General features: G+C 45.2%; 1 protein-coding gene across 10 annotated transcripts in view; it reads left to right on the forward strand.

The window, feature by feature from the left end:
- The window catches only part of SORBS3 (sorbin and SH3 domain containing 3), a 293,967-nt gene that overhangs the window by 184,264 nt on the left and 86,230 nt on the right, over nucleotides 1-23,473 (forward strand). For all 10 annotated transcript variants that reach the window (XM_069214033.1, XM_069214036.1, XM_069214035.1 and 7 more), the window contains one exon: nucleotides 674-732. In XM_069214033.1, coding sequence (XP_069070134.1) covers nucleotides 674-732 — 59 coding nt within the window. The remainder of the gene's footprint in view (nucleotides 1-673; nucleotides 733-23,473) is intronic.

Genomic DNA, 23,473 nt, shown 5'->3' on the forward strand with positions numbered 1-23,473 from the left:
CTCCTGTGAATCTGGATTGCTCAATTCCTATAAATGAATCTTTATCAGTGCACAGACATGATTAGCATAGTGCGTTTCCACCATGCTCAGGTCCCATCCTCACACTCCGGAACCTCCCCCTACAACATTTTCACACACCCCAGGAGGCACCACAAGCAAACTTATTTCTGAGTTGATGAAGAAAGTTTAACACCGGTCTGTGGCTACCATATCACAAGTGCCCGTCTTATAGCCACCATGCCCCGTAGCCATATGCTGTTGATCCGCATTCTGTAACCTCAGGTTCCCTCAGCCGGAGTCCAGTAGGCATTTCCTCACCCCAGTGCCTCCCTTTGCCTACTGCACTGTGCCCTTCATTACTGTCTCCGTCTAAATCTCAGGGCACTGTGCCTATTTGGTTGCCAAAGAGCTTGCATCATGGGCCCCGGGTCTCAGGGCACGGTGTCCTTCTTGGCCGGGTACTAATGCCCTGGCCACTCCCGATTTCTTTTCCCGCTGTGTGATCAGCTCTCCACCTGCTTCCTGCTCATCCGAGGAGTTTAGGACCCTGGGGGCTCCTCTGCACGACCTGTTGCCAAATTTGCAGACTTTCCTGCTCAGAAAGAGTTGTAGGAATGCGAGTGCAGCCTCACCCTGCCGCCTCTCTCACCCACTCATCTCTCTTCCTCCGCAGGGTCCTGCGACGAAATCTCCTTCGGCGGCCGGAACCCCCTCTGCGGACCCCGACTCTCCGTGAGTACCCCAAGTTTACTTCCGTAGGCACAGCTGAGGTCCTGTCAGGTGGATGGGGGGCCTGAAAGTGCGGTGTGCTGGAGCAGCGGGGGGCTCGGAAGAAGGAGGGGGAGGCAGGGAAAGCGAGGGGGACAAACTCGTGGACCAAGAAGGGTCGGGGAATATGGTGAAGTTTTCGGGGTGGGGGCAGCGGTAAGAAGGGATGGCACGGGGGGCGCACTGGAGTGGGGGTTGAGGCGGAGGTGTGGCGGACGGGGAGAGAGACGGCGGTGGGACGCGGTGGACCTGGAAGCAGCAGGGGAGGGGATCAGGAGGGGGCGAGAGTGGGCGCCCAGGGAGCAGGCGAGGGCGCGGTGGGGATGATGAGGGAACGGGACAACGCGAAGAGATCAGGAGGCAGGCGAAGTGCAGGGCGCTGGCACCCGGGGTGCCCTCCTGCGGGCTGGGGTGGGCTCTGGTCTCCCCTGGAGTGCGGATCGGTCAGGCTGCCCCGGAGGTCCGGGCATCACCGTCTCCGCCCTGCATCGTGATACTGGTTTGTATTCAGCGAAGACCCGCGCTGCCAGGTGTTCGCCTAGAAGCCACCTCTGATGTCTCACCTGGCACGGAGCAGCCTGCCCTCTGCTGCTCCGGGCGGGGGAGTGGTGTGAAGGGGCTCGCCTGCTAGCATGTTGTTTCACGGAGGGGCTTCTAGGCACGCCTTCGGACAGGTTAGGACCCCCTCTAACCTCCCCGCCCCAGACAAACCAGCAAATCCCATACAATCACCTCCTTTGAGGTGACTGAGGGGGCGGATTTACGTCACGTGCTTGGGGTTGGCTCAGTTTAAGGGGTCATTTCACATTTACTCATTCTAGGCGTTTAGAGCGGAGGGGATCTCTGGCTTTGGTCGAAGTATTTGCCAGGTGGCCGGTGGCTTCATCAAGAAGTTTTTATTACTTTTTAGCCAGCAGCACTTTGAATGCCGGGACTTGTAGTTTCAATATCACATATAAGTACTGTCTTATATGTTAGCTTGTAAGTATTGTTGGATTACAGACAGGCCTGGCGCGAGGTCCCCACATGACACGGCTCCCCTGCCAGCTAGGTAGGACATAATGTTCTGTCTGGAGTGGTGAAATACCTGAGCTGTTAGTCAGTAAGGGATGAATTATTCATCGGAACGCGAGGGCGACGCGGGGGACGGCTAGTGCAGAGAAGGAGACGGCGAGAAATAAGTTATTTGTGGAGGATGCAAGTCCCATGGGCATTGAAGTGCCGAAGAGGAAACCGTGCCAATGTCGGGACGGGAAGTGAGAGGCCAAATTGAGTTGCATTAGTAGATCCGTGTGTGTGGATCCCAGGAATGGATCCAATGAAATGCTGCCATCAGTACTGAGGTACCGTGAATGAGCTCTGTGGTGTAAGCTGTGTATTTTAGTACTAAAAGGTGGGTTATGCCAGGATAGAGGGGCATAGGCAGCAGTGCTCAATTTGTAAATAAAAACATGCGGGTGCCCAAAACGCTCCTCTGAAAAACGCGGCTGCTGTAATTGAATGTGAGAACACCGAACACTGAGGCGGCGTAACCCAGAACCCATCTCGGGCCTCTTCAATCCATTTACAGCCACTCCCTGCTCATTCAGCTCACTCCTGCAGCTTTCTGCGTTCTCCCTTTGTGACGCTTTTTCGTCTTTCTCTCCCTCCATCTTTCCCACATGTCTTTTGGTCGCAGTAAATGTTTGATGCAGAAAATTAAGCGCCCTAAAAAAAAACCTGTCGGTGCCCCGTACCGGAAACCACCGGCTCAAAATAAGCACTGATAATCAGCGCCCTGTGTGGACGCCTTAGGGAGTGCTGCTGGAGACAATTGCCGTACTTTGCCAGGACAGTATGTCAATGCTGCAGTATCAGGGGGTTGGATGCCAGGGCTGAGGGGCATTCGCAGAGTGAAGGTGTAGGCATTGGAGGAAGGGAGAGTAGGTTTCAGGTGTCCTAGTAAGTATCACCAAAAGCCAGGGGATACCACATGACAGAACTGAGGTGGATTACTTCAACTGAGTAGTACTTGGGACCCAGCTCTGCAGCTCCAAGGCTGAGGGCTGCTTGATAGGGTCGACTTGGTGTTTTATTTATTTGTGGAGTTTCATGAAGTGCTGCATGTAGCCTCGAAGTCACTTCACAGCGCTAGGGTGAAGCAGAAGACACAGCAGAGTGGTGGGTAGTTAAGCGTCTAGTCAGTGCGGGGTGGGGGCGTCTGATGTGCTTTATTGTATTGTATTGTAATAGTATTTATATAGCGCTTACTACCCCTGACGAGGCGTCAAAGCGCTTTTCGGCTAGTAGCACGCTACTCCGGAACCCAACAAGAATTAGTGATGGATAAGTATCGGGAAATATGAGTACAGTTTTAGTATTATTATGAGTTCATTTGAGCCGTGGATATGAGAGTTTGTTAGTTAGATTGGCATTGCATCCTAGCCTACCCTTCCGGCCCTTGCTCCTTAGTGGTTCATGATGTGTTTTTGTGACATGCACACTCACTCTGAAGAACCAGTCCCTGGGTGGTGGGGGAGCAGGACTTTAAGTAGTGTGTCCCTGCCAGTGCTTTAATTAAGACCTTGAACCGGATTTCTCTTGAACCCTATATTAATGTTCTTACCTTTACAGGCAAGATCACTGATCGATTTCTCAAAAGTGACAGTAAAAACCTTTCAGGTAATCCATGTCAGCGATGCAGTCCATATTTACTTTTCACTACTTCTTGCATAGAGTATTGGCTTTTTCAAGATGTTTCTATGGGGTTTTTCAAGCAATAGGCCCCTTGTATAGCGCTTACTGAGAACTGAGTTGCCCCTAGGTGCCTGGGTGAGTTGAGGTGGTGTTCGTGGCATGATTTAGAGCTCTGGAGGGGCTGCTGAAGGCATTGCGAATTTTTCAGTTTCTGTAAATGGGCCATCAAGGTTTTCATTCAGGTGACACATCCTGTGCTTGGCTTCTCTGCAGAGCGCACAGCACGGTGGTCAGATATGTGTCAGTTTTAATGACCGTTTTATGTGAAAGGGGAGTGAAGGAGGTACACACTCCTGTTGAATATCGACTGAACACGGAAAAAGAAAATGCTGCATTTGTAGATGTGGAGAGAGTTTGTATTGAGATAGGGAATGGTGAAGGGCGGTGACACCAAGAATTAGAAGGACAGGGTGAAAAGACGGTGATGACGACTGAGAAGATGACGTAACAAGTATGCGGATGGCGGATTTCGGAAAGATGTGGGCAGAGGCAAGCGTGTCTAGCAGAGGCAGGCTGCAGAGAAGGTGGTGTGAAGGGGAAAAACGTGTCCGAGTGAGGCACTCGGAAGACCTCTACACTTCCACAGACCCTCCGAATATTTAATTCAGTCTCTGATTTTCAGATTTGAGACATTTTAAATATTCAGAACAGTGTCACTGTTACTCATTTATCTGTTACCAGTAGCAAGCGCTGGCAAAGCCAATAGGTCTGACTTGTGGCTGTTGTGTGATAAGGCTTCATGCAACAAGAGAAAACCTCACAGAGGTTCTGTGATCATGTGGCATGCTGTGTGAAGTGCGTGGCTCTAGCTCACGTTTTAAGCCACGCTGCTAATTATGTGAGCCAATATGCTTTGTTGAACATGTCCCTTTTGGAGATCCCTTTATTTTTCTTCCCATTTAAAGCATTTGGAAAAGCATTAGAGCAATCTTGGCCTGGTGAAACAGGGCTCGATGAAGGAGAGGTGGCAGCTGGACTGGCTTTTGAAGAGGAAACACCCGAGTGGCGGGGGTAGAGAGTGGCGGGAGAGTGCCCCGAAAGTGCTTACGTTTTGAATATTATCGGATAACAAGGGTTTGTAAAAACACGAGACCAGAGACCTGCAGGGTTACATGGATACTTAGCTGCCAGATGAAGGTGTCGTAGAGGGGGGTTCCAGTGGGAAGAATCAGAAGGCAGTGCAGATGGTAACGAGGGCTCCTCACTCTGCCCCATCCTCGGTGGCATTGATGGATTCTGCCGGAATCTTCACGTCTTCAGTTTCACTCAACTCTCCCAGAGCTCTCTGGGCTTCAGTGCTGCACAGAGGCTGAACTATCCCCGTTAACGCTAATTTATATGGTTTAGGGTTCAAGAGGGAATGGAGGGAGGGCGGCTACCATCGAGAGACTCACAGAGGTCTGTACCAAATTGTGGGATATATATTTTAATCCCTCTCCCTCAGACTGCTCTCAGAACACAAGAGGTGGTCAGTAGACAGCAAGTGAACCTTTGACATACACAGGTTAGAAACGTTCAAGTGGGTTCTCAGTTCTGATGGCAGTGAAAGCCGAAAGTAGTTTAGGTGCAATGTTTTTGACGTGCAGGGGCATGACTTCCATTGGTGCAGCAGGTACAGTGGCAGTGGGACCCCCTGAACACTTGTTATTGCTGTATTTCCCAGTTCAAACAACAGTCAGAGGGACTATTTCCTTCCTTGCAGTAGGGCCAGTGAAACACTTTGCTGTGCTCCTGGCGCCATGGGCCAGAATATTTTGTTGTTGATTCAGGGCTTTCAGCATAAGTTCTAAAATACAACGAACAGTGCTCTCTGTTCAGTCTTATCCATGGACCCTGCTTGGTGCCTACCCATACCACAGTTTAGGGAAGGGGCATCCAACGTAGTGCCAGATAGGCCAGATCTATGCCAGATTCTTAGTGTAACCACTAGGTAAATCACTTTTATTTAAATTAATTAAATGAATATTTATTTAATAGTTTGAAAATCCGACATTGATCGAGCAATCTTGGACTCCTGAATTAGGGCACTTCTGTGAATGCCAGGGATGTCTGGTCCTTTCACTGGTAAATTCTAAAGGCTCCAGACTCTTGACCACTCGTCCTAGAGTCAGTTGTGGAAGAATTTGATTTGACTCGAACAGCTTCCATACTGGGCGACTTAGCAGGAGTGAATTTTTCCTTGAATACATCATCTTCAACAAGGAAACCCCAGATTGAGGTATATGAGGGCGAGCTGGAGCAGAATCTTCTAGCCACAATCCTTGTAGTCTGACCCCAAAGCCCTGCACTACCTTAGGGTGACCAGACATCCCGGATTTCCCCGGACAGTCCCGTTTTTTAGAGGACTGTCCCGGTGTCCCGACGCTTCTCTTAATTTTAAACAAATGTCCCGTTTTTTGGGACAAAGGTCAGATTATCTAGGAAAACATAAATTCAAGGTATGCTCTCCTTTAACAGACGCCTACAGAGTATGCAATAAAGTAATTTATTTGTTACTATCAGGCAACACAGTCCCCTGTCTGCTCCCAGCAGTGAGACGGAGTGGGGGGCAGAGAGAGGTGGGTGAGGGCGTGTTGGGGGTGCAGGTTGGGAGGTCAAGCCATAGCTAATTTTATATGTATAGTCTTGTAAATGTGCGTGTGTGTGTGTCTGTGTGTGTATATATATAAACACACACATTCACAAAGCTACACACAAAAACGGGACAGGTCAGATATAAAAGTGAGTGAAAAGTAATTAGTCCTTCTTTTATGTCTGACCTGTCCCGGTTTTTGCTCCTCAAAATCTGGTCACCCTAACTACGAGACCACCGGAACTGCTGTCTTTAGAAGTGAGGAAAAATGGACGAGATGTATTTATTTCATTGTTTTGTACAGCCGTAGATTATTGCCAGAACGGCACGTTGATGTCCTTATCTGCTGAGCCCATTTATAACCAATCGATCTGGACTCGTCTCTGAGGTAGTTCACAGGCCAGGACTGGGGCACTTTTCTGTCTTTTTCGAACACACATGTACTAACACACAAAAAAACACGTACACATAGATCCCAACACCAGGCCTGGCTCTAGGGCAGGGCGACCGGTGCCATCGCACCGGGCGTTCACTTTGGGTGGGGCGCCGTTTTTGGAAGTATATTATGGCTTTGAAAAGCACCTGCTGCTGCGTTCCTTGCCTCCAGCAATTTGCAGGCAACAATAATATAACTCCGGTGATTAATGTTCTTCCTGAAGAGAGATCAGATTTTTAAGGTAGCACAGAGGGTTAATATGCCCGCTGCAAGATCACAGAAGTGTATATAATGGAAAGTGATTGACTGCTTTTGTCCCAGAGATTCTCTTGGTACTTGCAGTTTATATGTTCAAATCCTAATATAGAACAGTGAGCTATTAACTATCATCAAATACTGCAAGGAATAGATTAGGGCGTTATGATTTTTCCACAGTGTTTCATTATCCTAATATTGCAAAAAGTGCTAATTTGGGTAGAAATCAATTATTATTAAAGAGAATCCCAAACCATGGTGTTGCATGTTAAATTCTGAAATTGTGCTTCTCCAGACCACGTCCTCTTAAGCTATACAGCCTACCATTATGGATGATATGCGACTCCTACACCTTGTTAGTCAGTCCTTTGTCTTATGTGCCATTTCCTTAGCACTAATTTACACACATATGGTTGATTGTCTCTCTGCTCTGACACCATACACTGGTATATGTGGTGCTATAAAACAAATTAAATGCATCTGAAAGAGAGTGGTTATGGAGACCTGAGGGGCTCTGTTAAAAGGTGGTGGTGAGTAATCCAAATGTTGCACCGGGCATCACCAGCGCTAATGCTGGTGCTGCCTCACAAATACTGTGGCACATGGACAGATCTCCTGCAGCCTTAATGAGTAAAAATAAGGCCAAATTCTTGCTTGCCCATTGGATTTTATATTCTTTTTAACTGGAGGCCTTTCTTCTGTTGGTGTGTCCGAATCCATGCCATGGATTATTTCCTAGTGGAAAGCCTTTTCTGTGAAAGTGTTTCATTGGGCCTCCACTACTCTGGGGGCATTGGAATCTATTAATCAGCTTCTAGCTATATGTACTCTCTCTCTGTGGAAGTGATGTCTCTGGGGGTGGGGGGTTGAATAAGTATCCAGGGACCCGGGTCGGATTGGGATCACATTTAGGCCCAGGCACTCCAACAAAAAATGGCCCATATTCTCAAATCTTTTTGTTTGTTTAATATGGTGTGAACTCGACCTGAAGGCATTAGAGCAATTTACATAAACAGCAATTACGTTACACAAAACCAAAGTTTTATTTTATGATGGGAGATTAAGTGACTTGCCCATAATTATAGGATGTTGAGCTGACCCAGGAACTCAAACCTACCTCCCCAGTATGGGTAGCTCTGACCATAACGCCTCATCCTATGTTTTTTTTCCCCTCAGGGAAAGGTGCCATAACAGCAAGATCTATGCAAGCACACTCTCACCCCTCCACAAAGGACTAAAAGACACTTGTACCGAAGTGACAACACCTGGCCCTAGGGATGCCACTTCTCTTACGTGGCCCCTCCCCAGCCCACAATAGCCTCAGGATGATGACCTTGCGGGGGAGGGGTCAGGAAAAGCACAGGATAGATGATCCGGGGGGAGGGGCTTAGGTAAAAATACCCCCCCCCCATGCAAGGCTCCTGCATGCTCCCACCCTCCCCATGTGCAACATGGCTAAAAGTGATGGCCCGGCGGGGGATGTCACCGATTCTGGGCCAGCCAAGCCACGCGAGGCAGGGAGCCCGAGGTGAAAATGCCTTAAGCGCCAGAGCAACACCAGGCCCCCAGCCTCAGTTTGACAACATGGCAGGAGAGGGCCCATGATACTGGTGCCACATTACAGTGGCCTGGCGGTGAATGGGGACGACAGTAAGGCTCTGTGGGCCATTTTACAGAGGCTTTGAAAAACCAGCCCACAGGTCACTGTGAGGCACCGACCCAATGCACGACTGCCCACCTTCCCAATCTGACCCTGCCAGGTATGTCTTCAGAGGGGAATGTGTGTGTAAAGTATAGAAAGCACTGACACACACTCTGTGTAAAAGCACCATGTTTTATTCAGCAACAGAAATTGCATACAAGTGAAGTAATCTATACTGCACGGCCGCTCACAGATATAGGAGCTGGGTGTGGGCACTTCTCTCTCTCTTAAATCATCGGCCTTCCTCCCACCCCTGCCCTTCTTGGAGCGTGTGCAGGCTGGAAATGATACAAATGTCCTTTCCCCCAAATTAAGGCTAAATTTAAGAAACAACATAGGGGAGTTACTCAGCCCATGGTAGAAATGTCTTTCAAGTGGCACAGTGTTTCAGCGGATGTGGGATGCATAAGATGTAGGTTTGCAGAAACTAGGTGGGGAAATGGATGAGTTGGAGACATTAGGGCAAAGTCATCTGGACATGTCTTCTAATGGAAATCTTGTATCATATATTCCTTCACCCTCTAAAGAGACCAGACAGGAATCATCCATGATTACCCAAAATAATCAAGAGCTTTGACTTTGGTGTGTCAGTATCTTACACTGGTGATCATAGACTCACAAATGTCAGTAATGATTTACGGTTCTGGGTCAAAAGGTAAACCCGCTTCTGGTGTGTCTTTGATCTGGTCGCTTGGACATTGTAATATGTGCTGCTTCATCAAAGATAAGCTTACCAAGTTTCAATACAACTCACCAGTTACTTACAAGAATAATAAATTCATCAACTACAACACCACATTTGTGGTTTACTGTATAGTCTGCACTTGTAGTCTCATCTATGTGGGTAGCTCCATCCGACCACTCAAGGAGAGACTACAAGAACACATCAGGGCCATCCGCAACAATAATGTCAACTATCCCTTTGCGGTTCAGTACAATGCCAAGCATGGGCAGCAAGAGATACTGGGCATTAGTATACATGGTATTGATGCAGGGAACTCACTACCCAGAGGTGGAAATAAAACGCTACGGCTTAGACAATTAGAAAGCAGTTGGGTTATTAGACTCCGAGCTGTGGAGGAGGGCATTAACATTGACAATAATTATAGGATGTTGAGCTGACCCAGGAACTCAAACCTACCTCCCCACTATGGGTAGTTCTGACCATAACGCCTCATCCTATGTTTTTTTTCCCTCAGGGAAAGGTGCCATAACAGCGAGGTCTATGCAAGCACACTCTCACCCCTCCACAAAGGACTAAAAGACACTGGTACCGAAGTGACAACACCTGGCCCTAGGGATGCCACTTCTCTTATGTGGCCCCTCCCCAGCCCACAATAGCCTCAGGATGATGACCTTGCGGGGGAGGGGTCAGGAAAAGCTCAGGATAGATGATCCGGGGGGGGGGGGAGGCTTAGGTAAAAATACCATCCCCCCCCCCCCCCCCCCCCCCCCATGCGAGGCTCCTGCATGCTCCCACCCCCATGTGCAACATGGCTAAAAGTGATGGCCCGGCGGGGGATGTCACGGATTCTGGGCCAGCCAAGCCACATGAGGCAGGGGGCCCGAGGTGAAAATGCCTTAAGCGCCAGAGCAACACCAGGCCCCCAGCCTCAGTTTGACAACATGGCAGGGGAGGGCCCATGATGCTGGTGCCACATTACAGTGGCCTGACGGTGAATGGGGACGACAGTAAGGCTCTGTGGGCCATTTTACAGAGGCTTTGAAAAACCAGCCCACAGGTCACTGTGAGGCACCGACCCAATGCACGACTGCCCACCTTCCCAATCTGACCCTGCCAGGTATGTCTTCAGAGGGGAATGTGTGTGTAAAGTATAGAAAGCACTGACACACACTCTGTGTAAAAGCACCATGTTTTATTCAGCAACAGAAATTGTATACAAGTGAAGTAATCTATACTGCACGGCCGCTCACAGATATAGGAGCTGGGTGTGGGCACTTCTCTCTCTCTTAAATCATCGGCCTTCCTCCCACCCCTGCCCTTCTTGGAGCGTGTGCAAGCTGGAAATGATACAAATGTCCTTTCCCCCAAATTAAGGCTAAATTTGAGAAACAACATAGGGGAGTTACTCAGCCCATGGTAGAAATGTCTTTCAAGTGGCACAGTGTTTCAGCGGATGTGGGATGCATAAGATGTAGGTTTGCAGAAACTAGGTGGGGAAATGGATGAGTTGGAGACATTAGGGCAAAGTCATCTGGACATGTCTTCTAATGGAAATCTTGTATCATATATTCCTTCACCCTCTAAAGAGACTAGACAGGAATCATCCATGAGTACCCAAAATAATCAAGAGCTTTGAGTTTGGTGTGTCAGTATCTTACACTGGTGATCATAGACTCACAAATGTCAGTAATGATTTACGGTTCTGGGTCAAAAGGTAAACCCGCTTCTGGTGTGTCTTTGATCTGGTCGCTTGGACATTGTAATATGTGCTGCTTCATCAAAGATAAGCTTACCAAGTTTCAATACAACTCACCAGTTACTTACAAGATTAATAAATTCATCAACTACAACACCACATTTGTGGTTTACTGTATAGTCTGCACTTGTAGTCTCATCTATGTGGGTAGCTCCATCCGACCACTCAAGGAGAGACTACAAGAACACATCAGGGCCATCCGCAACAATAACGTCAACTATCCCTTTGCGGTTCAGTACAATGCCAAGCATGGGCAGCAAGAGATACTGGGCATTAGTATACATGGTATTGATGCAGTGAACTCACTACCCAGAGGTGGCAATAAAACGCTACGGCTTAGACAATTAGAAAGCAGTTGGATTATTAGACTCAGAGCTGTGGAGGAGGGCATTAACATTGACAAAGATCTATTCACCTTTCTTTAACACCCTGCTCAATACAATACTCATCACCATATACTCTATACACTGGGGTATATTTCTATATGTGTTTTTGGCCAGCAATTACTGTTGTATTCTACTGCAAGAAAGTTATTTGACTTACAAGATGCGTCTGTTGCCCTATTCATCTTTGCCTTGATCTTGTTCCTTGTTTTACATGTTTATACAACTTGTTTACCGTTGTTTCCACTGCTATTTTTGCATTGTTCTAAACATTTCTAGTGTTGTATCTCTAACGGAATACATTGGATCCTTTGTACTCATTAGCACTACTTTCACGTCTGACCTCTACACCCTTTTCTGGTTCCTTATCTCTTACGCGTAGTACTATTCTACATGAGGGCTCACTCCGTCTTAAAATGGCCCCCACCTTGGGCTGTTTAAGCTCCTCTCCGTCCACTTTTAGTCCTTTCTTTATTTCCGCTTTGCTCTTCCCAACCGGTCACAGCCTTTAAAAAGGTGCAAACACGCACACTGGCATAACACACTGCCAAATCCCGACGCGACCGGCACGGGTGGTTTTTCCAAGAACTTTGAGGTAAGACACTACCAGCGTTGCTGGTCTGCTTCACTACCTGCTCCCCCTTACGGGGAACTGGCGCGGGTCTATACGTGCATTACCTTGCGGTCTCTGTGCAGACACCATGTTGCATACCGGTTGCTGAATGTTACAGAGCGCCACGTTTTAGACGCCGTTTGCAACCGCCCGCTTTATTTACTTTTTCTTCGTTCCGCGTCTCGGAATGTTTTAACAGGATTGATTTATACCAGCACTTAGACCGTTCCGGTCTTTACGCCTTACAAACAGCTCCTTTCAAGCAGGCTCCGGCTCATTTACACTATTTGCCGAGCCTTGATTTACAGTGATACACTCTTCAATAATTAACAACTCTCACCTATACTCCATATTAGGGCATTTTATTTTTCTCTCCCCTGATGCCCATTATATGGGGACACTAGCACTTAAACTAACATTGTTTTTTCTTGTACATTACCCACCAGGCACTAATATGTGTTATTGCTCTTTATACCCCAGGCTTATCAGGGCCAGCACTCCTCTCTCCAGTACTATTTGACTTCTAGAGATTCTGACCACCAGCAGTACGTTATATGCTTCAACCGTATTTATATATACGTTTTACACATCGGAAGGTACCTTACCTTTATTTTTTAATGCACACTTTTGATGAACTCTTACTCACATCTCAGCACATTTCGCATCGCCTTTTTTTGCTTACTATTAGAATTACTTTTCTCTACAGTAAGATGCACGTGCACTTTGTCCCACTTTGGAGTTACATCCATGATAATATTACCTCACAGGATGTTGCCTGTTCATCCTACTCTAGGTTAACTTGGCTGTCCTCCTTTTTAAACTTGATTTGATCAGTTGCTTATGGGATCCTTTTGGTACTCTTATGTTCTCTCTTTCTTCACACCTACTATGCGCATCCCCACGTATAATTCACGTTATGATGCCAAACACTATTGCACGTATCCTCTGGTTCTCTCTTTTCACCTATTTTACAAAGGATCTAGATGTCTGATTCGCCTTGTACAATTCCACTTGACCCACCTGTATGTATTGTTCATCTATGTTTTCACAGCCTTGACAAAGTCTTGAAGACGAAACACGTGTTGGCTGTTTTGCTGTATGGACTTGTTGTTATATGTGATCAACCTATTGTAACTCTGACTGTTTATTACCATCTGGCTGTTCTGGATACATGGACATTTTGGCAGTCTTTGTGATTGAGACTCTAACTACCTACTTGCATCTATAATAAATTCCTATACATCATCTTCCCAGACTGGGCTTCTGCTCAATTCCTGAACATTATCTGGATCTACAATACGGGTGTGCCCTGGCCACTCTTCTTTTGGATCTGGTCGCTGTTTGATCTCCTTGGCGAGATGTGAAACTTGGGCTCACCTCAAGCATGCATAGCATTTCGTTTTCTTCTTCTTCCGGCTGTCTTGCTATTGATCCATTTGCTGGGTGACTGGTGAGGGCTCCTCAGCTTCAGAGAGCCGAGTTTGTAATTTTTTTGTCCAAACATAATTTTGGTGGGCGGCTTTAGAGTCTTTCTGTGTCAGTGGTTTCTGAAGATTCCCAGTGTCTGCCAGAATCTGGGGTATGGGCTGCTTCTTACGTTTGGTCACTTGCATTGCTTTCTTCAAGGCTACCATGAAGTGATCATGAAGCTTAAGAGGAGCAGTTTTTCTATGATGAAAACCATTTACCCGGCAAAGTCTTTGAAGGTTCTTCCTTTGAACTGTGGCCAGCTTTCACATTTCACAACTAGAGATGTGCTATACATAGAGAAAATATTGTTGTGGCTGAAATGAGGAATGTACTAGGTGCTGCCATGACTGCAGGAAATATGGAATATTTATTCATAACAACCACATAGTATTCCTGTGGTGTGACTGTCCTACAACTATTAATGGCTACCTCTTCCGAAATGTTCTGGTGCAGCAGTGACACTTGTGGAGTGGATAGTTTGCTTAGACTATGATACAAGTGTTCATCAAGAAACAGAAGCTGGACATTTTGGCTACACTAAGCACACCCAGCTCCAAATACTGTAGGGCAAATAGGATCATTTGTTAGATTTTAGCCGCACTGGAAAACCCTTCATTTAAAGGAGTGAAAGGCCTGACCCATCCACTGGGTGGCATACTTCATCCTAGAGCTTCTCCTCACACCCGTAAGAATCAGCCCGTCTGGGCTACAGCCCATCTTCAAGGGGACGTCTTGCTGGCCATATGTGTGTGTGCATGTTCTATACGTTAATGTTAAGTTGTAAAGGAACAGAGGGGTGTAGGAGGCAGGCCTGGTTTGTAGTGGGTACCTAAGGTACTTACACCTTATACCAGGTCCAGGTATCCCTTATTAGTGAAATGTAGTCAGTGTCTAGAAGCCAGGCTGTCTAGAGGTAGCTGTAGACAGAGCAGCCAAGGCTGGACCAGGAGACATGCAAAGCTCTTGAATTACCACTGTAGTCACACAGTACTCACACATATAAAAAAACAATACTCAGTCTTACCAAAAATAAAGGTACTTTATTTTAGTGACACCAGGCCAAAAATACTTTTGAGACTATACTCCCTTAGGATGTGAGTAAATTACACAATATATACACTAGTAACCAAAACAGGTAAGTAAGCAGTCAGGAAATGGTGCAAATTGTGAAAATCACAATAGGTTGCAATGGGCCTAGGGGGAACACAAACCATATGCTAAAATAGTGGAATGCGAAAGTTTGTTTCCCACCTAGGCAAGTGTAATGTGTAGAGGGGCAACAGGAGTGTAAGAAAACACCAAAGGTAAGTAAAATACCCCACCCCAAAGCCCAGGAAAGCAGGAGTAAAACACAGCAAGTTTCCTAAAACACACTAGGAGTTGTGATAGAAGACGGTACAAGAACCAGAAGAGACCAACAATGGTTTCCTGGACCTGAAGACCTGGGGAAGAAGGGGACCAAGTCCAAGAAGCACTGAAGAGTCCAGGGAGAACACGAGCCCCTGCTAACCTTGGATGAAGGTGCAAAAGAAGAACCACCGGTGAGAAGACAAAGTCAATATTGCACCAAAGAAAATAGATGTGGGTTCCTGGTTGGTGCAGATGTCCCACGCTGGATGGATGAATGCAGTCTGGTTTGCATTGCTGAATTCCGCCAACAAGCCTTGGTAAACAAAAAACTTGCCGTTAGCAGAAAATGGCGCTGCCTGGGCCCAGGAAGGACCAGGTCGACTCTACCCAGGAGGAGTAGACAGAGGGGGCTCTCAGCAACTCAGAGAGCCCTCAGAAGACCAGGCAGCACGCACAGGAGTCCCACAGCACGGGGACAAAGAAGGTGCAAATGGAGGCCCACGCAGGACGACACAAAGGATTCCCACGCCACCGAAGAACCACTCAGGAAGCTGTGCTACGTAGGACAGAGTGCTGGGGGCCTAAGCTATGCTGTACACGAAGAACGTCTTGGAAGGCCGCGCACAAGCCTTGGTAGCTACAAGTCACGCAGTTCACAGGGGTACTGTCTTGCGTGGGGAGGCAAGCTCATACCTCCACCAAAATTGGACAGCTGGACGTTGGGACTGTGGGAGTCACTTTAGTTCATCACCAGTGTCACTGGATCCACACCTGTCATCTGGAGAGGGGACCCAAGCCACCAGTCGTCGCTGAACAGAGGTGACTGTTGAAGCAGGGAAGTGACCCCGTCACTACACAGGAGATTCCTTTGGTTCTTCTGGGGCAGGCTGAAGACAGGCAGTCCTTGGAGGATGCACAACCTGGAAACTTTTGCAGTTGCTGGCAGGAGCTGAAGATACATGTTCTCAGAAGTCGTCTTTGCTTCTTTGTTGCAGTTTTGTAAAGTTCCTGGAGCAATCAGCGGTTGATCGGTCGGTAGAAGATTAAGTAAAGGATGCAGCAGATTTCTGCTGGAGTCTTGCAATACGAATCTGAAGAAACACCCAGAGGAGAGACCCTAAATAGCCCTGGGAGGGGGATTGGTCACCTAACCAGGTAAGCACCTATCAGGAGCTGTCACGTGCTGGCACTGGCCACTCAGATGCTCCTAGAGTTCCATGACCATCCTGAAAACAAGATGGCAGAACCCAGAGACGCTCTGGAGGAGCTCTGGGCACCACCTCTGGGGTGGTGATGTGCAGGGGAGTGGTCACTCCCCATTCCTTTGTCCTGTTTTGTGCCAGAGCGGGGACTGGGGATCCCTGAACCGGTGTAGACTGGATTATGCAAGGAGGGTACCATCTGTGCTTTTCAAAGCATTTCCAGAGGCTCTGGGAGGTTACCCCTCCCATGCCTGTAACACCTATTTCCAAAGGGAGAGGGTGTAACACCCCTCTCCTAAAGGGAAATGCATTGTTCTGCCTTCCTGGGATTGAGCTGCTCAAGCCCCAGGAGTGCAGAAGCCTGTCCGTGAGGTTGCAGCAGCTGGGGCTGTAGTGAAAACCTCAGAAGGCTGGTATGGCAGTACTGGGGATCTGCAGTGGAGCCTTCAGCGTGAATGGAATTGTAAAACCAATACTAGAATCGGTATTTGGGTGTAATTCCCAGTTTTTAGACACCTTACATGTCCATATTCAGAGTTACCATTGTGAAGCTGTACATAGGTATTGACCTATGTCCAGTGCACACTTAAAATGGCGTCCTCGCAGTCAGGAAGTTTGGGAAAATGTGTGTGTGTACGATGTGGGGCACCTCTGCTAGTGCAGGGATGCCCTCACACACAGGTACTTTGCACGCAGCCTTCAGGGTCTGATGGTTAGACATATAGGTGACTTACAGGTGATCTGGTGCAATGAAAATGGCTGTGAAAGAGTGCATGCACTATTTCACACAGGCTGCAATGGCAGTCCTGTAGAAGGTTTTGTATGGGCTCTCTATGGGTGGTAAAGGAAATGCTGCAGCCCATAAGGATCCAGTGGAACCCCAATGCCCTGGGTACCTATGGACTGTATATTAGGGACTTATAAGGGGGGGTCCATTATGCCAATTTGGAGTGAAATACTGGGTTACCAGTAAAGACAAATTTGGAACCAGAGACAGCATAAGCATTGGTGTTCTGGTTAGCAGGACTCGAGTGACACAGTTAAGCACACTGACAAAAACAGTGAAACAGACTAACAAGATGGCCACAAACCATAAGCACTGGGGTCCTGACTAGCAGGATACCAATGATACAGTTAAAACACACTGACAAACAGGCCACAAATGGGGGTAACCATGCTAGAAATAGGCTACTTTCTCACAAAGGGGATGAGAACTAAACCACATCTACCTACTGGATGACAGTATACTTTATTGGGGTCACCAGTGTTCAGGATTAAAATATATATGGAGGGGAATAATTCGACCCTGTTTATGTCCTCAGAATGTTTCAGCCATGCCACGTTATGTGGGCCATGGGGCTTTCTTCAAGAGCCAAGCCTGTGTTGATTTGTCACCTAATGGTGATTCTGAAAGCACAGTTGAGTGATTATCAATTTAAATGAACCAGGAAATTTGTACACCAAGTAATTTTAAGGGTGAGCCGTATGTCATCCATCCTTTGGTGGCCAGTAGGGATAGAGCAAAACAACATCTGATGATGATGATACTGCATAAGCATCCATCTTTTAGAATGTCCAAAAACCACAGTAGTGGCCATTCCGTTTTTGTCACATGCTAGTTACTAATTCCACGTTGGAAGCCCAGCACACCAATAAAGTGATGGAAACCATGCAACATCCACTTGTGGTATTGCCTTATGCCAAATAATAATACCTTGCCCCCTCTAGGGGTACTATTGCTTCTATCATAGGGGTCGAGAACTGCTAGTTCTATGAGTAATTTATACACATTTACTGAATGATTTATTGTTTCTGTATGTCAAACGATTTCCAAGTCTCTTGCCTAATTAAAACAAATACCACCAATTATAAGGTTCAAAGCTGCGGCCTAAGATTGGGCCGGGTAGGAAGAGCTTTACATTTGTGACAATAGCATCTGTTTACTTTAGAACATAATGCTGGAAGTCAGGCAATACTTTACACATGACAAACTATAGAATGGTAATATAAGATAACACAACGTACTTCATTGGCAGGATTTTAAAATAATTTTCAGAACTACATGTGGTATGGGATAGTCCCACCCCATTCACCACACACTGCTCGACTTTCATCCCACTGCATCCATTAACAGCAGACGCAACTGGCTTTTATCCTGCATCATTTGAACAAGTTCATCATCTGCAATTGACATTCTCACCAACGAAAATGTTGGGCTCAAAGTTCTGTCATATATACTTCTCAGTGTTCTAAATACAGTACGACATATAATTAGGGAATTGTCACTCCGTGGAACAGAAAAAGTATTATTCTTAGGTGAGGGACTTGAAAATCGTTTGATCTACAGAAAGAATGAATCTTTTTTAGATTATATACAAATTCCTCACAGAACCAGCAATTCCTGACAGCGGACGCAGCAGCAACAATAAAGATATTGTTCCCTTGCATCAGACTCTAACCATGAGTGGGTGTCACATACTTTCGATCGCATATCTTTGCCAGCTGCGCTCCTACCATGGGATTCGTAACTATTATATGACAAAAGCTGAATGTCTATTACCGGGGTTTGTGGACATTCCAAGAGATGGCTGGGAATGCAGTATCACCATCATCATTTGTTGTTTTGCTGTAACCTCCAGGCCACAAAGGGATCGAGGACACATGACCTGCCCTTAAAATAACTTGGAGTAGCTATTTTATTGTTCATTTTGAACAAGAATCACTCAGGTGTGCTTTAGGGGTAATCATTTGGTAACAAACCAACTCAGGCTTTGGTCCTGAAGAAACCCCCTAGAGCCGCATTTAGGGATAACGTGGTAGGGCTGTACATCTCGACCTCAAACCTAGGTTGAATTATTCACCAGCATCTTTTTCTTTTAATTCTACACACCTGTGTCCCCAATAACGTAGGTTGTCTATGAGTAGGTAGTTTTATTTCTTTTTGCGTCTGCTCCCTCTAGGATTCTGCACGCACATAACAGACACACACACGGGGCCAGCAAAGAGCTCCCTTGAAGATGGGTTGACGCCAGTGCTAAATTTGTAAATAAAAACGTGTCGGTGCGCGGCTGCCGCAATTAAATGCGGGAACATGGAATACTGAGGCGGCGTAATCCTGAAGCCATCTCGGGCCACTTTAACCCATTTAAAGCCACTCCCTGCCCCTTCTGCTCACTCTAGCAGCTTTCTATTTTCTCCCTTTGTGACGCTTTTTTGTTTTTCCCTTCCTCCGTCTTTCCCATATGTTTCTTTTGCTCGCAGCAAATGCTTGAGGCAAAAGAATAAGCCCGGCCCTCAAAAATAAGTGCCGGTGCTCAGCACCGGAAACATCAAGCACAAATTAAGCACTGGTTGTAGCCCAGAATAGCATATCTTCTTACCAGTGTGAGGGGGAGTAATGTGATGCTGCACGCCACCCAATCGGCGAGTAAGGACTTTCATCCTTTATTTGAAATTAATTTCCACAGTATATATTTACGGGAAAGTTTAGCTAGGTATATTAACCTCATTATCCTAGAATATTTAGAGTTGGTTGAGCTTAATACACGAGGAGGGTATATTGTGGAGTTGCCTCCATTCGCCCCTTAATTTGAGAGTTTCTGTTACAACGACCGTTCTGTAGCCACAGTCCCATAGTGGACCAATTTCAGTCTGTTCTCACATAGATCATGTTAACGCGTCTGTCAATTTATACACATCGGGGCTCGTTTTAGGTCGATGATCTTTGGGCCCAGTGGTGAGTCTCCGTAAGACGAGATTACCAATTATTAAATCAATAGCATTATTAAAAGTTAGCATCAAAATATATTTCACAATAACCATTAATGAACCTTCAACGCATTCATTAATTCTCAGACTCAAATAACCACACCTAGAAGGAGGATTTTGTGAATTTATTCCCTATTGATTACAATCTAATAGTAAACGCATTAGTCTCAAAACCAAAAACATAAGAGCATAATCACAAAGTGGCTACTACAATAAGCTTTCAATAATGCGATGATCAGAAACATAAGATAGATGCGTCAGCATGAATAGAACACAGTGCATAATAATCCATAGAATATCAGTTCAGCATAGCTATATGTCAGTCACGTCAGTTCCGTCAGTCAAATGAACACCTCATCTAACCTCAAATTAGCATTAGCATGTTGGGCTTCATGCAAAACAATTTAGAATATCAATTTGGAAAACATCTAACTAAGATACCTAATTAAACATACAGCAGTTGGTACCTAGAAAGATTACCCTCCTCAAGATAGGTCAGCATACAGGATCAGTCTTCGTCTTCAGGACATCAGTTGAATCACCGTCAGTCTATCTAAGTTGGAAGCAAGGAACACTTTCCCCTTGAGGGGGAAAGTTAACGGGGGAATCTATGGACAAGGTTATTTTTCTAAGTCTCAAGTCACCAAATAGAGTGACAGAGTTTCTGGATACAATCAATATCATCCCCTGCCTAATGTGTCTCGTCTCTCGTGTCATGGGTTTTTATCCCCTTTTCGTGATACATTCCCCCAAAATTCTATTGGTTAGTAACTACACCCCATTATTGGTAACCAATCAAATTATACATTAAGTAATGCATTTGTCATTTCTTGATATTAGCTCGTCTTCTAATTGGTCTTCATAATCGACATTTTCGTAGGTGGCATGTCTGGGGTTACTTCACCACTTTGGCACACGTCTCGGGTCAAGAGTTCTCTTCTCCTCGTTTCATTGTCCTTGGAAGTGTCTATGTTTGTTTCAAATAACACAATTTTAGACTAGAAGCTACTAGCATGCGAATGGGAGAATTCCGCTATGTTGCTAACAAGTACAGAAAAGAACAATAGCTGGGTCATGGTCGTTTGCAAGTCCGCATACTGGAGAAGCAGAAAAATACACTTTTAAATGAGAGTTACACAGCTAGTTCGCGACTCATGCTAACTTAAGACATACGAGTTCTAATGAATACAGTTTTGATCGTAATAATACATATAATTAAAAAGATTATTATTAATTCAGCATTAGTGTTCACAAGTGAGTAAATCTTCACGTTTATTAATACATTTCAATTATTAATTATTAATATTGCATTGTCAAATGTAAGCATTTCACGTCTATAATATATCATATTTAAACTACGCTCTCTCAGTCCCTCCTCTGATGACGCTCGTCATCACACAATCCTTGATCTTCAATTTTTCACCTTGCGCATAATGCGCATTTCAACATCTTGCCCTTTATGTGAACTTTCCCATATTTCATTGAACATTTTCTCTCTTTCACTTTCTTCATTCAGTCTGGCTCTTTTTGACAGGTTTCTTTTAATTTTGTCATTAATTTTGCATGCTCCCCATAATCCTAATAGTCAAATCAAAACAATTAATAGACCTAACATAATTTTTGCAAGAACTCCATTCCAAATGTTGGTAAACCAGCTTCCTACTCTGGCAATTCCTTTTCCAAATTTTCCCCAAACTCCAGGTTCTTTTAAATCCTTCAAATCTGTACTATCTTTAGTAAGGTTAGTAAGCATACTTCTAATTTTCTTACTATTATCAGGTATGAATGAACAGCAGTGACGTTCATTAAGCATTTTGCACACACCTCCATTTTTTGCTAAAAGAATGCCTAAAGCAAGCCGATTTTGAAGAGTCATGGCTCTTTCTGCAGCAAGTTCAGTATCCATCAATAGTATTGCTCCTGTAAAATTTGTCAGCATGTTATCCACAATAGTAGACAACTTTTGAATTTTCATAGAATTTAAGATAACCCCAAATGATGGGATTATTGCTCCAAATATGTCACCAATGACAGCTGCCACTGATTCTCGTTTCTGTCTAGTATGTTGTATTTGAGAAGATTTAGGTATTTGTTTTAAGTCATCAATCTGGTATATCTTTGGGAAAACTATTCCCAAATAACATGTCCCAGACCATCCCTTTGGGAGACGGTAATATGCATTTAACCCACAGATGTAATAGATTCCAGGAATCGCTGGGTCTTGTCCATTTAACATGAAGGTCCATTTACTCTGAAACAAAAACACATGTCTACATTCACTCGTACCCACAAATAAATTGTCTTGATCAGATTTTGGTCTATATATACATAGCCTACCTACGTGTAATGCATCTATAGCTAATTTGCCTTGGGTTTTAATGGCTGTGTAAGCATAATCATTTGCATAAGTACGTTTTTCTAAGCCTTTCTCTAACTTCTCCTTTAATGCTTTGCGTCTATCATCTGTGTGGTCTAAAAAGCTTTTCTCTACAGAAGACAGTAAGCAAGTCAGATTATTGCGATGTGCATAAGCAGTTTCAAATGTAAGTGTCGGCTCAAAGAATCCTCAACTATTTTAATATCATGTTCTTTAGCTAACTTATTCAAAAATTCAATCACAGGCACAAAAGAAAACACAACATCCAGATTTGAATAAAAGTATTGTACATGCTCTTGATTATAGAATCTTGTTAGTAGCAAGCTGCAGCTAATTCCATAAGTAAGAGGGAGGCTATGATAAGTAACTCCCTCCTGCACAGATGAAGGAATTTTAGTACACACATAACAATCTTTCGCATCCATAGTTTCCACATACTCATTTAATAAGCGATAGAAGACATTAGTAGAAAGTTCCCCTTTTGTATTAGTTCCCTCATGCAGATGTCTAGCATCTTGTTCAAATTTCTCCCATGGTGATAATTTATTAGCAATAGTAGTAGTCTCTGGTTTTGAAGTTGCGTTAATAGTTTCTCTCTCTTTCCACGGCATTCCTACAATCACTCCTACAATCATTATTGCACATACAACACCTACCATAAATCCTAACCAACCACACACCTTACTTCCTTTGTTACTATAAGCCATGTTTGTATAGAATCAGAATAGCAGATCAACAATCAACTCAAGATGGCAAACTCTTTCTGCGTATTTACAGCGTCTTCTCTCACTCCAGGACCCTTTTCGTCAGTTCGGGTTAGCAGCTTGTCGTAATTCGGTTTCTTGATGTCAAATCCAGGTTTAATTGTCTCTTTCCGGTAAGTTTAGAAAGTCTCTTTCTTTTAATTTTTATCAAGGTTTTCTTTTGTAGTTTACCTTCAGGTACCATAGTATTGGCCTGGCACTTCTCGATCAAAACAAAATGCTAAGAATTCTTGTTGCCATTCAGAAGTTGTAGCATATGCCCATTCAGGACCTGTGTACCTTCGGTTTGCTATTCTCTTTCTTTTTAATCTTCGTTCACCTTGCTGTTCTCCTTCACTCAGGTCATCTGCTTGTGAAGTATCGCTTTCCTCTATTATTGCCTCGTTTGCTATTTCTCTTATTCTAAGATGTGACTTATCTGGCCATTTATCACCTCTGTGTGTCTTGTTTCGGTGTTTTCCTTCAGGACGCTGAACAGCACCCTCCTCTTGTGATATGTTGTTTTCTCTTGACGGACCTGCAACTGATTCAGAAGACTCTGATCCGTTTTGATTTGAATCTATGATTTCTCCTTCTCTGCCGTCTTCCGGTTCTATACTGTATTCAGGCTCAGAATTATATTCGTCTGCTTCTGGG

This window comes from Pleurodeles waltl, chromosome 11, assembly GCF_031143425.1.
Source record: "Pleurodeles waltl isolate 20211129_DDA chromosome 11, aPleWal1.hap1.20221129, whole genome shotgun sequence".
In the NCBI taxonomy this organism is placed as follows: Eukaryota; Metazoa; Chordata; class Amphibia; order Caudata; family Salamandridae; genus Pleurodeles; species Pleurodeles waltl.